Here is a 13,413-nt window from a genome sequence, read left to right on the forward strand (position 1 = left end):
GGCCACGTGAGTGTGTGCTTATGATACCCCTGCTTCTGTCCCACCCCTGGGAATTCTTTGGAACTCAGAGCCCTGTCAGTATGTAAGGAGTTGTGTATTTTTCATAAAAAGTCAGTTATTCTCTGCCTAGATCCTTCATTTGTCTCCAAAGTAAACTGCATGATTCACAGGAAGAAATCATGTTGCCCTCCTTTTGCCCAGACCCCAGGGCTCCACAGGAGAAAGAGTGGCATGGGATGGATGTGCTTTGGTCTCTCTAGTTCTATTTGGAGAGAACTAGGAATTTCTGAAAATTGGATCATATATTTGTTTTCTTACAGAAGACCACAAAAGAGCAATGTGTTTCTTCCTTCACCTTGTCTCATTGGTTGAGACTGTGTACTGAACTAGCTTATGTTCATAGTTCCTTACTGGTTCCAGAGGGGATTCAGGTTTATTTCACACATAGTGCTGCCACCTTGGCAACTTTAGGTACACTGATTTGTACAGATACATAGGACAGCTACTTGGGGCTCCGCTTTGTTTTTTGTCAACAGTGACAAAATTAAAAAGTTCACTACTGTGGATACTACACAACTGTAGTGAGTATCTTAGTTGTAGTTAGAAAAATTATTATTATTATTATTAACCTTTATTTATGAAGCGCTGTAAATTTACACAGCGCTGTACATGCAATTTTTTTTTTTTTTAGTTAGACGGTTCCCTGCCCTCAGGCTTACAATCTAAAAAAAAAAAAAAAAATTACCCACTTGATGCGTGAGTATCTTTGGGCCCATACAGACAGGCCAAAATAAAGCTGCTTCGGATCACTTTGGAGGTATGCTAAGGACTGCAGCGTAGCTTTGGCGCAGCTTCTGGCCTGTTAGGACACATGCATCATTTAAACAGCATACCTCCAAAGTGACCCAAAGCAGCTTTATTTTGACCTGTCTGTGGCCTGTTACAGGAGGGTTACAGACCGCCCGTTTGGGGTGGGCTGCACCCGCCCCTTTCCCCGGTGTATCGGGGCCTCAGCTGCCAGACCGGCAGCCTCCGAGGCCCCGATGCACCACTTTCCAGGCTGCGGGGAAGCGGCAAAAGGCCGCTTCGCCACAGCCTGAAAAGGGGTGTCCTTGGGGCTTCAAGCCCCAAGGACACCCCGCAGCGGCAGGGAGGAGGAGAAAGGGGCCGCTTGACCCCTTTCTCCCTTGCTTCGCTGGGCGCAGCCATCTGAAGGCTGCACCCAGCGCCGCAAAGCGGCGCCACAAACCAGGAAGGAGCTCCGAAACAGAGCTCCTTCCTGGTCCGCGCAAAGGGCGCACTAAGCGCCCTGGCGCGGACCGACGACGTCACGTCCCGCCACCCCGTATAGAGGCGGCGCGGTCGTGACGTCGTCATGGCAGCTCCCATGTGGAAGGGGAGCCGCCATTTTGTACCGACTCAGTCCGTACTAGGGTTAGGGGGGTGCGGAAGCACCGCACCTTCCTAACCCTAGTACGGACTGACTGTATTTTCATGGCGGTTTGTAACCCGCCACAGACTGCCAAAATAAAGCTGCTTCGGGTCTCTTTGGAGGTATGCTGTTTAAATGATGCATGCATCCTAAGAATCCGGAAGCTGCACCAAAGCTGCACTCCAGTGTTTAGGAATGGAGTGTGGCTTTGGGGCAACCTCCGGACTCTTAGGACCCATGCATCATTTAAATAGCAAACCTCCAAGGAGACCCGAAGCAGCTTTATTTTGGCAGTCTGTAACAGGCCTGTATGGGCCCTTAGACTACTTTAGAGTATCTGAGTATATACAGAATGTTTTCCTGCACAACTGAATTGCTGCAACTTTCCTGTCTCACACCCCAGTCAAAAACTATGGTCTGCAGAAATCAGTGGTAGAGCACAGATTTTGCATGCAGGAGCCCAGGAATCCATACATCCTTCAGCATCTGCAGCTGAAATGATCAGGGAATTTTTAAGGTTAAGGTAAGATGGCTGAAGACAATTAAAAATCCTAGATAGAAAGGAAGAGGAGGTGGGGTAAGTGAGATAATGGGAGGAGTATGGCAGATAGAAGGCAAAACCTAGCTGTAATTTGGTAGCACATTAAATAATTACAAAGGAGTTCATTGCAGCTCATCCCCAAATAATATTATATAATAATTGCATATTATATAGTAATGTACAATAGAAGTCAGTCCAAGTTATAATCAATGAGGAAGAGAAGTTACTTGAGGGAGTGCACTTCCACCCTCTAGAAAACCTGCAGATATTTTCCTTTCATATAGACCTATAGGAATAGGTGCTTTTCAAGCCTAATGTGAAATCTTTCAGAAAGGACCCCAAAATGTTATATAATAATTGTATATTATACAATAGCAACTATAGAAAATTGTCCAGAACATAATCAGTAGAGGAGAAGGAGTTATTGAAAAGTAACTTAAAACAGCCTCCCTTCCATATAGACGTGTGGAAGTTGGCATTCTCAAAAGACCCTGGAGGCTTGAAAGCCTTGGTCTTCAGCAGAGCAGGCAAATGACTCTCCCTCCCCCATTCCAGCTTTACTTTTTTCTTGTTTTCCATTCTTCTTTTTCGCTTGTTTCATGAACCTAGCTGTTCTTATGCGTCTCACACCCAACTACCTGAACTGAACACCAGCAAGCCATCTCTCCCTTCTGCTGTCTCTGCAGAGAAATCACACAGATTAGCCCGCCTAACAGTAGAACCTTATGACATGTTTTCTCCAGCAGATATTCCTGTTTTACTGAATGAGTAAACAGTGGGAGAGGCTTCTACCCTAAAGAATTCTAATGAACTCACTCACTAAAGTATACAGCATTTTAAATTTTAGTGTCAGTTCAGGACTAGAAAGTTAATAACTGAATGCATTAATCAACAAGTTAATTTCAAGATCTGGCATCAACATATGTGATTTGGGGTGCTAGATCCATACAAATTATTTACACTGTGTGAAGATTGTGACTTTTGATGGCCATTTAAATGTGCATGAAATTTCTTCACTGTTTAAGTTCAATTTTTAATATTTAATAGTATAAACAGTTGCTGCATGTCAGAGCTAGGATATTTGGTACTAGGTGGCATGTTTTTGTGTAGTGCATTAGCAGCCATAAGAAACAAGCTGATTCATGAACTCAAAACTGAACTTGTACATAAATTAAACTTGTACTTTATGTAAGCTATACAGTATCTTCTGTCCCAGTTTCAGCATACACAGATAATAATACTGTTCTATGCTGTGAATATTGTCTGGATTTTATTATATATTGTAGATTCCTACCTTTAGATCTTTCAATGTGTTTGGGACTTAATTTGTTTCTTGTCTTCCCCCCTCCCCCACAGTGCAAAGTGCTATAAGAAAAGGAAATACTGCTGCCATCAACAATTTTTGCAGATTTCTGTATTATAAATTCTTCATCTGGTTTTGTTCAATTGATTTTTAGTCAATCAAAAAGTTTTTTAAAAAAGTATTACTGTCTAGCCACTCTAGTAGTCTATTTAGAACAATGTCCCACTGAGTTCCATTGAGAACACTCCTTTTTAAGTTACAGTAGCATTCCAGTATCACTGGGTCATTATTGTGCATTCAGTATCTTCCCCCTCCCTGATCATTTTGCAGGAACTGAATCAGATACTTCTAGAAACTCCACCAGTCTGGAAAGGATCATCAAAACTTTTTCGGAATCTCCGGGAGAGAGGTATTGTGAAATATTTGACACAGTGATGACTTTGGACAGTTTGCTCGATGATACACATGTCAATAAACCATCTCAATCATGTATATTACAGTATATCCATTTTTCGAATTAAGCATGATTCCCTTTAAAATTTCATTAACTTGGGGCTCTACAGATCACCTCAATATAGCAGGGTCCTGCCACCCCTTTCAGCATGAGATCGGGGCTCGGCAACCACATGCCACTTTGCTAGCTGTAAAAAAAACAGCAAAATGCCACTCCTTTTAGAGCTGTCAAAAAGCTGCCCTTGCTACCACGACGGCACTTTGCCGTGCTCTTTTATCACACGGGACAGATCCCGTGCAGAAACTGAATTTAAACTGGAAAAACCCCACAAAAGTGGGTAGATTTTCAGATGACATGAGGGGGTTAACCCGAACAGAAAGTGGACAAAACCCACAAAAGCAGGTTTATTTTCACATGACGTAAGGGTTAATGAGCATTAACGCGACATTAACCGGAACGGAAAGTAGACAAAACCCACTCCTTTTTTTCTTTTGGAAAATCCCAACTTTCCGTTTGGGTTAATGTTGCTTTATTGCTTATTAACCCCAACGTGTCTGAAAATCAACCTGCTTTTGCGATTTTTCCCAGATTTTTAAATCCCGTTTCTGCACAAGATCTGTCACTTGTGATAAACTCCTAAAACTATTGAGATTCAAATTCAACTCACCATTCAGTCACTGATCTTAAGTAGGCTGAGAGTAGTTTATCCTAATTGACCATGTTGTTGTGAGGATGAAATGGGCATGGAAAGAAATTAGTAAACCACTCATTGTTGGAGAAAAGGTGGGATAAAAAATCCCATTAAAATAATTTTTGTGTCTTTATAATTGCTTGTGTTTGATTATGGAGCAGATCATTAATTATTGACGTGTGTTTTTTCAGGTGTGATTTCTTACACAGAATACCTCTTTCTGTTATGTATTTTAACAAGTAAGTATTCAGAATAAGTATTGTCAATAGGAAAATATATTTTACATACTTACAGATATTACATTATCTTCATTAAAACATGCGTTAAATTTTTGTATAATGGGAAATCTTATAACTTCTACTGTTGAAACGTTTGGGAATAACTTAATGTAGAGGTTGCAGTTTTAATTTGCTTTATTTTTAACTTCATAGATTAGTACTTTAGATGTGTAATGTTGAAAAATAGTGTTTCACAATGGAATTAGCTACCAGAGTGGAAATAGAATGAACTGTAGTATTGTCAGAAGGCAATAACCAGATTTGAGTTTCAGTCTCTTTTTCTCATTTACAAATTAAGAGTTAGTCTTAGTAGTAATAAGATGCAGTTTATGTGACCATAATATATTTCCTTTCTCAAAAACTCCCTACAGACTAGTGTAATAAGTCTATACTCCAATGTAAGACTCTTTATTTCCACTCTAAAAGGCAAGAGTTTCCAAGCAAAATTGGCTACAAAACGCAACTGTTGAGTCCTCTGGATAAGATTCTTATGAACAGGTCAGGAATGGCTGCAGAGCAAGAATAGATACACTACTTTTGAATTTATGACTGCTTATGGTAGGGTGAGCATCTCTTGAGTAACTGCTATGTGAATAAAAGAAGATGAAGAGTCATCATGAGATTCACCAGTTGCCTGTTATCATGGTGATCTGAGGGATTCTGTTGAGAAGACCCAATATATCACCTGCTCTGCCCCCAGCAAAGTACCCAGTCATAAAGAAATGTTACAGTAACTGATGAAAACCCCTGAATTGAGTGTAGTGATTAGATTGTTACAGTTATTGTTACTGTTTAACCAATGAACAAATCACTTGCTATATGAAATGATAGTTGGTACACCAGATATCCCAAACAAATGTTGGTTGTGAATATGGGCAATGCAAATTCTAATTCAATGTAGCTACAGACTGATTTCAGGAATGGAGGGTAAACTGGTTACTGTTATGCTTGGATGTGGCTTTCTTAAATGTATTGTACATACCAGTCAAGTAACTATTACATCCATTACCAAAGTTTGATCCAATAGCAGCTGTATGATTAACCCATGGGTCTTTCCCAATCATGGAGGGTATAAGGTATAGGCTGAGGGCTTTTAAAAGCAAAACTGTAGGGCAAATGAGGCAAATTTGTAGCCTCCCAACAGCCAGTTCTATTGAGCTGAGTCCATAGGTGCTGCCTGAGGTTTGCTGAAATTGTAGGAAAGTAAACATCACGTACTCACCTAGTTAGCACTTTTTTGCTATTAAAATCAGACTTAGCACCCCACTCTTTTGACAGAATTTAGTTAGTGTCATATTCATACACACAAAACTGCTATTGTCATGTGTAATTAGGATTTTTGTGCCCTTGTGTAAGCTTTATAATGGTATGTGCCTTTCTCTGTTACATTTCCCCTCCCCCCCATTTTTTCTTAACAGAGCCACATGCTGGTTTTAGAATCGCTTTCAACATGTTTGATACAGATGGAAATGAGATGGTGGACAAAAAAGAGTTCTTAGTGGTAGGTATATTGTACATAGCCCATTTACTACTCTTCTATGTATGCCAAAGGAAAAGAATGTTGTACCTGTGTATTGAAGAAAAGGAGACAATTTTGTACTTTGCATTAGAACTGTTCAAGAAAATTTTGAGAAATTCTAAAGCAGCTTCATTGCTTACCATTTTTATTGGACTGGGCCTAAAGGCACTGATGTGTGTGGTTGCATTAGTCTATAAACATCTTAATGCACTGGAACAACGACAGATGATACCATTTACTTTTTTGCAGCTGCAAGACATATTTAGAAAGAAAAATGAGAAGAAAGAAAAAAAAGGAAATGAAGAGAAACGTGCTATGGTGGTAGGTGTCCGTGAAAGAAATTTGAGCAAAAATTGTGTTGTACTGTATCTGCATTTCTGTGTGTGATTATCTGAGCTCCTTTCACATACTAGATGTTTAAGCTCACAATAAGGCACATATTGTTTGTTCTGATTCTGATTAACATGAAGTTGTGTTGTCTGAAACTTAAATGAAAATTAAAGTTTTGGAGAAAAAGTGGTAACACTATCAAATAATCCTAGTGTGCATACTGATAGATGGCATCTCTTGCTAATAAATTGTTGCTCTTATTCTGTAAGCTATAAAGGAAATCACAGTTGACTTTCTAAGATCAGGGAACATTTTTTTTGTATACATCCTACTGTGTTCCATCCACACAATTGCTCCTGGCATAACTCTTGCATCTTTTATTAAAGGAATGCTGATTGAGCCCCTAAATAACAACTCAACACATGAAGCCTTCAACTTCACAAACTCAACACATGTTGACTGTACCTTTTTCAATAGGCACCATTTCATCATCCTATTTATTTTTTAAGTCAATCTTTTAAGCAGCACTAAACACTAAATAATGAATTACAAGTTAAATCAAATGTGTTGTAGCAGCATGTCTCCAAATTGTATTTGTGGTCTCTTATTATATAGACTCTCTGCAGTTACTGTCATTTTAGCAATGTGGTTAATGGCAATAAACATCCAACATGGGGGGAACAGAGACATGTCTCAAAGTGCTTGATAGATGGCTGCTGTATTTTAGAAAAAGCACAGTGTATTTTGATACATATACAGTACATATGTGTGTGTATGAGAGAGAGAGAGAGAGAGAGAGACCATATTTGTGTGTGTGTGTGTGTGTGTGTGAATATGTGTGCCTATGTGTGTATTATACATGAATACATAAAAATAAATATAGATTTAAAAGGGCAACAGATAATTTTATAATAAAACAGACCTAATATAGCAAATATTTTAATCTTTGTACACTGTTTAGAGCCTATACATATTGATTTGAAATCTGACTAAAGAAATTTCTGAAGCTGAGACTCTCACTTCATTTACCAGGCAAAAAGAAACATGAGAACTAGGCTAAAAAAATTTGTTAGCAGTTGGCCAGGAAAAAATGGGAGAGAAGGGGGGGCAAAAGAGGGGGGAGTGACATAGCCTTCAAGGACCTAGTGGTGCAACTGGGCTGAAAAAAATCTCTTAGTAAATTTATAGGAGTGAGAGAAGATCCAAGGTCTACATTTTGTCCTTCAGGAACCAAAGATTTGATTTTAAAATCTACTCTAACTCTATCTTTAATAGAACCTTCTCATAAATATTACCATATATATCCAACTAGAAATCAAGAAACTTATTCCCCAAAATTGGTCCTAAAATCCATGATTTTGACCCTGACACCTTCCCTCGACTTATACATGAGGTCGACTTGTACACAAGTATATACGGTATTCACTTGTTTGTAACCCAAAATCTGAAGTCTGTTGCATGACTTACTAAAGAAATACCTGTTTTATTACTGGCGTTCCTTACATTTGAAAGGTATTCTCCTAAACATTTTTTGAGAGGTCTTGTCTATGCTGCATAAATCTTGAGACATTTGCATTGAATGGCATAGATGACAAAACTGCTATTCCAAATTGTAAAGTAGGCCAACGTGTATCTTTTGTTTGTTAGCGTGATCTGAGAACTCAGTCTTTTTAAAAGTAAACCTGTAATAGACACAGGGGTCATAGGAGTGGTGTTCATTGGGTCTGATTGCACCTTTTAGGGTGTTCCTGGATGTTTGTTTCTTTTCTCTGAAATTGTTATTCATCAAACTATCTTTAATGCTTTTGCTTCTTTTGAATAAAGTCTGGCACTTTTCTTGTTAACCTGGTATGTGGTGAATTATGTGCCAGTGCTTTTTGATAGAATCCTGTAAACTGTTGGTAATATGATTGAAAGTGAAACTGCAATTGCAACAGTTGGATAGTGGTCTCTCTCTCTCTCTTTTATCTCTGGGAACATGCTATTTGTGATGCTCTGTGTAAACCCTGAACTACCACATTATGTAGATATTCTGTGTCTATTAGTTGAGTGTTCAATATACAGGCTTCGTTTCTGAAGTCACTTTCATTGAAATAGTTCATTTCTAATCTAAGGAACTGTCCATACCACTATCAACAATTCATAGAATCATAGAGTTGGAAGAGACCGCAAGGGCCGTCAACTCCAACCCCCTGCGAAGAGAACTGTTTCAGTTAAAGTCACTTCAGAAAAGAAGGCTGTGTATTACATATTAGATTGCCTCTAAAAAGATCTGGAACGTAAGATATCAAATCTTAAATATGTATTGCTATCTGTGAGTTTTCTATACAGAGATGCCATGAGCATCCTGTGGTCGTTCCTTTTATCTGCCAATAAAAGTTGTTGTCAAGTTTAAGATAATTTTTGTCAAGGCTAGTTCGGCCAGAAAGGTTAGGAAGTGAAAAGACATTTCACGTCTCTCCTCTTGTTATGATGGTAAAAACCTCCTCTTGTAGGAAACTGGTGTAAAGAGATCACACATCCATAGTAACTAGCATGTCTCACTCCTCTAGCATCAGAGGTGTTGTTTTACTAATAAAATCTGAAGAGTCTTATATATACAATGGGATTTTGGATATCAACTATTTTTTAACATTGGGCCACAAATTGTGCAAGTGGTTCTAGGACTGAGCTGCACCCTGATACTATTGGGTGACCTGGAGGGTGAATGATCACTTTCAGTATTTTTCATAAAATATAAATATGGGTGTTCTAGGGTTAGAGTTAACAAAAAAAATGTTCCTCTTCTGATACGTAGTCCAAACTGAGACCCTCATTCACAGTGGTTTTAATTATTTTGGTAGTCACCATTATGGGGTTATCTTTACATAAGGTGTATGCTGAATTATCTGAAAGCTGTTGACGTATTTCATTTTTAGAATTAACACTGTCCTGGACGGCAATGGCACCTCATTAGTTTGCTTCCTTGAGAAAAGTGGCAGAAGCTAGAGATAATTCTTGTACAGCTTGACATTTCCTATTATTCATGTTATTCCAGGAACATGGTGCTGTATTCTCAGACTCTTCTAATTCCTGGGATACCAACATCTCAAAAACAGTTATACCTGAATGAGTGGGAGAGAGGAACATAAATTGGGAGGGTGTTTTAAAACTCACTTTTGAATCTGTAGATGCAGGCCCTCCAAAATAGTGGTATAATTTGATATTTGAAAAAACATCCAATCTGACTTGAACAGAATCATGCAAATGAGTAGGAAGGAAAGAGAAACCCTTGTTTAAAACTTTTTTTTCCAAAAGAAAGGGTACATCCTTTTAGGCTAGCTCACTCCCCCCCCCCTTTCTTTTCTTTCTCTACCTTTCCTCCCCCTGACCATCTTCTAACATAATAATTCTTGAGTCTAGTTCACATGTTTCTTTTTTCCAGTAAATGGAATGAGATTCTCAGCTTCAGAAATTTCTGCAGTCTGATTGCAAATAGGTCTGTACAAGGTCTAAGCAGTGTACAAAGATTAAAACTATATTTGTTATGACATATTTTATATGTTTTGTCATATAATTATGTGTTGTTGTTTTTTATATTTATATTTATTTTTAATTTTACATAGTCCCTGAAGAAGGCTATAAAAATATGCATACGCTGAAACGCATTGGGCTTATCTCTAGAATAAAGCATCCATCTATTGAGCACTTGGAGATGTGTCTCCTTTTCTTCCCCTGTGAATTCTACTGAATGATCTCCATTTTTTGTCTCTCTAATGGCAATAAATATCAAGGTATAATATTAGCATTCTAATAGTATTTTAATACAGGTATACCTCAGTTAACAAAGTAGATGTGTTCCTGAGCATTACTTCTTTAACAGAACATTTGGTACTAAAGAAAAAACATATAGAAACTTACAGAAATTTCAGAACATTTTAGTCTTTCAATGGTGGGGCAAAGCAGGTGGCACAAAAGGTCTGCTCCGGGGCCACACCTCTGCCATTCACCCCAGGACTGTGGCAGCGGCACATACCCAGCCTCAATCCGAGCCGCTGCCGAGGTCCTGAACAGGTGCCAAAAAGGAGCAGTATATTACCACTCATTTTCAGGCCGGTGTTTTGGCAAAGAGCCATGCCTGGGTCAGCTTTTGGCTGCAATCTGTGCGGGCGTCATCTGAATGCCACACCCCCAATGTGACCCCACAGCAACCCTTTTTGACAGTCTGAGGCCAATGTTAAGACTTTATTAAAAAATAAGGAATTTGATCTTTTAAGTGGAAATTGTCTTTTATAAAATGAAATGGAACCTGTATATCTTAACCTTCTATCTTCTGTCTTTTTTTTTTATCTTGTCTTCATTTTGAAACACAACTCTTCATTGTTTTGGCAATACATCAGCGTCTGCAACTTTATGGATACCACAGTTCTACTGATGCAGTATGTACTGTCCCCTACTAGATGCTTTTATAGAATCAAGTAGTAATATATATTATGTTTTGGGGGGGAAAGCCCATAGAAAGGGGGAGTACCCTAGACTAACCTGAAAGCATCATGAAGTGACCAATAATGTCCTCCAAAGGCAGGGAGCACTAGTGTCCATTTTGAGTTAAATAAATACCCTAAATTCTGTGCAGAGGAGTGAAAGTGTAGGGATCTAGAGGAGTACTCAGATATGGCCTTGGAACTGCATGCTGATTCTGGACCACATTTTGCCCACCCCAGATATAAGCACTCAAAACAAGAAATGGCTCACAATACTGGCTTAAAGTGAAAATGTTCAGTCTAGTTTAGGATTGTTTTAGGGTTGCCAGATTGGAACCAGGAGGCCATTCTTGTCTCATAAAAGATAAGGTGGATGATTGTGCCCCCCCCCCCAACTGTTATTGGACTGCACCTCCAGCATCTCCCACTGTTGGCTGTACTAGCTAGGGATGACGGGAGTTGCAGTCCAGCAAAATCAGTTGTTGATGCTGTCAGAGAGAAGTGAGACAGCAAGAAAGAATGTAGCCACTGTGTTTTGTGCCTTGTTCTTTCTCCTAGCAATTGATCTGGTAGGAGTGGGAGGTGAAAGGACTGGCAAACAATCTGATGGGAGGAATAGCCACTGTATGATCTTCTGCTGGTTTAGAACTTTTTGAGGACTGCATGAAATATTTGGTTTGCAGTCTGGCAAGCCTAGTGTAGGTGTTCTGTTCTGTTTTGCTGGGGTTGTTTGTTTGTAAGATGTAGGAGCACTGGCTCAATAAATGGTTTTGTTTTTCAAATGTAGGATAAACTACATCACACTAAAGGGGAAATAATCACCTTTACTCTTGGTTGAGTATGCTATATCATTTAGAGTAGATAAGATGACTGAGATGATTTAATACCAGGATATTAGAATCCACCACGAGTATTACATTCAAAACTTTTACTTATTTTTGGGCATGAAACAAAAAGAGCGAAGATCTGTCAGGCTCTTCCAAGTTGAAATTCAAAGAGAGCAGATAGATCATGTATTCAATAATAGTTAGAAGTATACTGTATGTGTTTATTTACCAGATGAGAATGAAACTGAAGCAAGGCTTATTGAGACACTTGTCTTCTATAGTATAAAGCAAATAAAATTCATTTTAGTGAAATAGATTGTCTATCGTGCAGTTATATTTCTGCTATCCTTTTTAGTATGTATTCTAGTCTCAAACAATGAAGCCTAATAATGATCTTTTTAAAACAATGCAAATATTGATTGAATTATGAATAGAACAGAAGGACATACTTTTGTCCTTTTTGTTTTGTGTATTACTTGTATGGACCTTTGCATTTTGCATTCAGTCAGCATGCATTGCATGTGCCTTTTCGACTGGCTGAACAATATCACAGCTAATTATCTTAAGTACATGAAGCATGTATAATTTAAAAATACTAACCTATTAGAATTGAGTTGAGCTGATAAAAGTAAGTATCATGAAAGAGTTAATTTTCATAGTGTTTTTGGTATAAATTTGATTTCTTTCCTCAGAGCTATTTCTGTGCTAGGATTTCCATGCAAAAATACTCTGGGCTTGCAGATGGTCATTAAGGGATGCATTTCTTTTAGCAGGTCCTGCGGTCAGATGCTGGTGTTGGTGGAGGGAGCTTTATACATAAACAGCAAGACTGGAGAATAAAAAGTCCATAATTTCATTATTAACAGATGCATAGTGTTGGCCTGGCATGAGATAGTGATCCAGGGATAGATAACTCACATGTTCTCTGATGAGCACTGCCACCTTGCCCCACCTGCTAGGAGGAATCATGGCGTGAACACTGTAGAATCCATGTAAGCACAAAGCCACCATTTCCCTTGCCATCTGTGAGTGAGGCAAGCCAGTCAGCCCCCAAGCTGGATATGATACCGGCTGGCTGCACGCTGCAAGGCAGATGAATCTAAATAAAGGATGAGAGTTTGGGAAGGCTGTTAAAACCTAAATGCTGGAGGAGCTCCTGGGGAAATATATGAATCCCCCCCCCCCAAGCAGGTGAACTGGCGTGAGTGATGTTTCTCTTGCCTGCCTAGGAAAAGTTCTCCCCACTCAGCTGCTGATTGACTGCTGCTCCCAGAGCCTGCAAAAGATCATATAAGCTTCCAGGAGAGAGACTGACACACTGAAGGAGGAAGATGACAGCCTTCCCAACCTCCCAGTTATGCCACCTGGGAACCACAAACAACCCTTTCCAAATCAGTTCAGGGGTTCTAGCTAAGTGTTCCCAAATGTCTGTGAGCAGGGTAACCAGACATCCTCCTTTTCCGGGACATGCCCTACATTTCAACCTTCTGTCCAGGAGGAGTTTCAAAATGTCCTCCATTTTGAGCATGATTAAGAAACATGAAGTTACATTGATATTAGTGCTTTTAGCTTTAG

General features: G+C 39.1%; 1 protein-coding gene across 3 annotated transcripts in view; it reads left to right on the forward strand.

Annotated features, from left to right (window-relative positions):
• The window catches only part of LOC149312756 (calcium uptake protein 3, mitochondrial-like), a 48,877-nt gene that overhangs the window by 19,903 nt on the left and 15,561 nt on the right, over positions 1–13,413 (forward strand). For all 3 annotated transcript variants that reach the window (XM_089525295.1, XM_089525294.1, XM_089525296.1), the window contains exons 4-8: positions 3,607–3,685; positions 4,613–4,660; positions 6,118–6,200; positions 6,468–6,539; positions 10,928–10,966. In XM_089525295.1, coding sequence (XP_089381421.1) covers positions 3,607–3,685; positions 4,613–4,660; positions 6,118–6,200; positions 6,468–6,539; positions 10,928–10,966 — 321 coding nt within the window. The remainder of the gene's footprint in view (positions 1–3,606; positions 3,686–4,612; positions 4,661–6,117; positions 6,201–6,467; positions 6,540–10,927; positions 10,967–13,413) is intronic.

This window comes from Sceloporus occidentalis, unplaced genomic scaffold (assembly GCF_023333645.1).
Source record: "Sceloporus occidentalis isolate IW3139 unplaced genomic scaffold, rSceOcc1.0.p SCAF_5, whole genome shotgun sequence".
Classification (NCBI taxonomy): domain Eukaryota; kingdom Metazoa; phylum Chordata; class Lepidosauria; order Squamata; family Phrynosomatidae; genus Sceloporus; species Sceloporus occidentalis.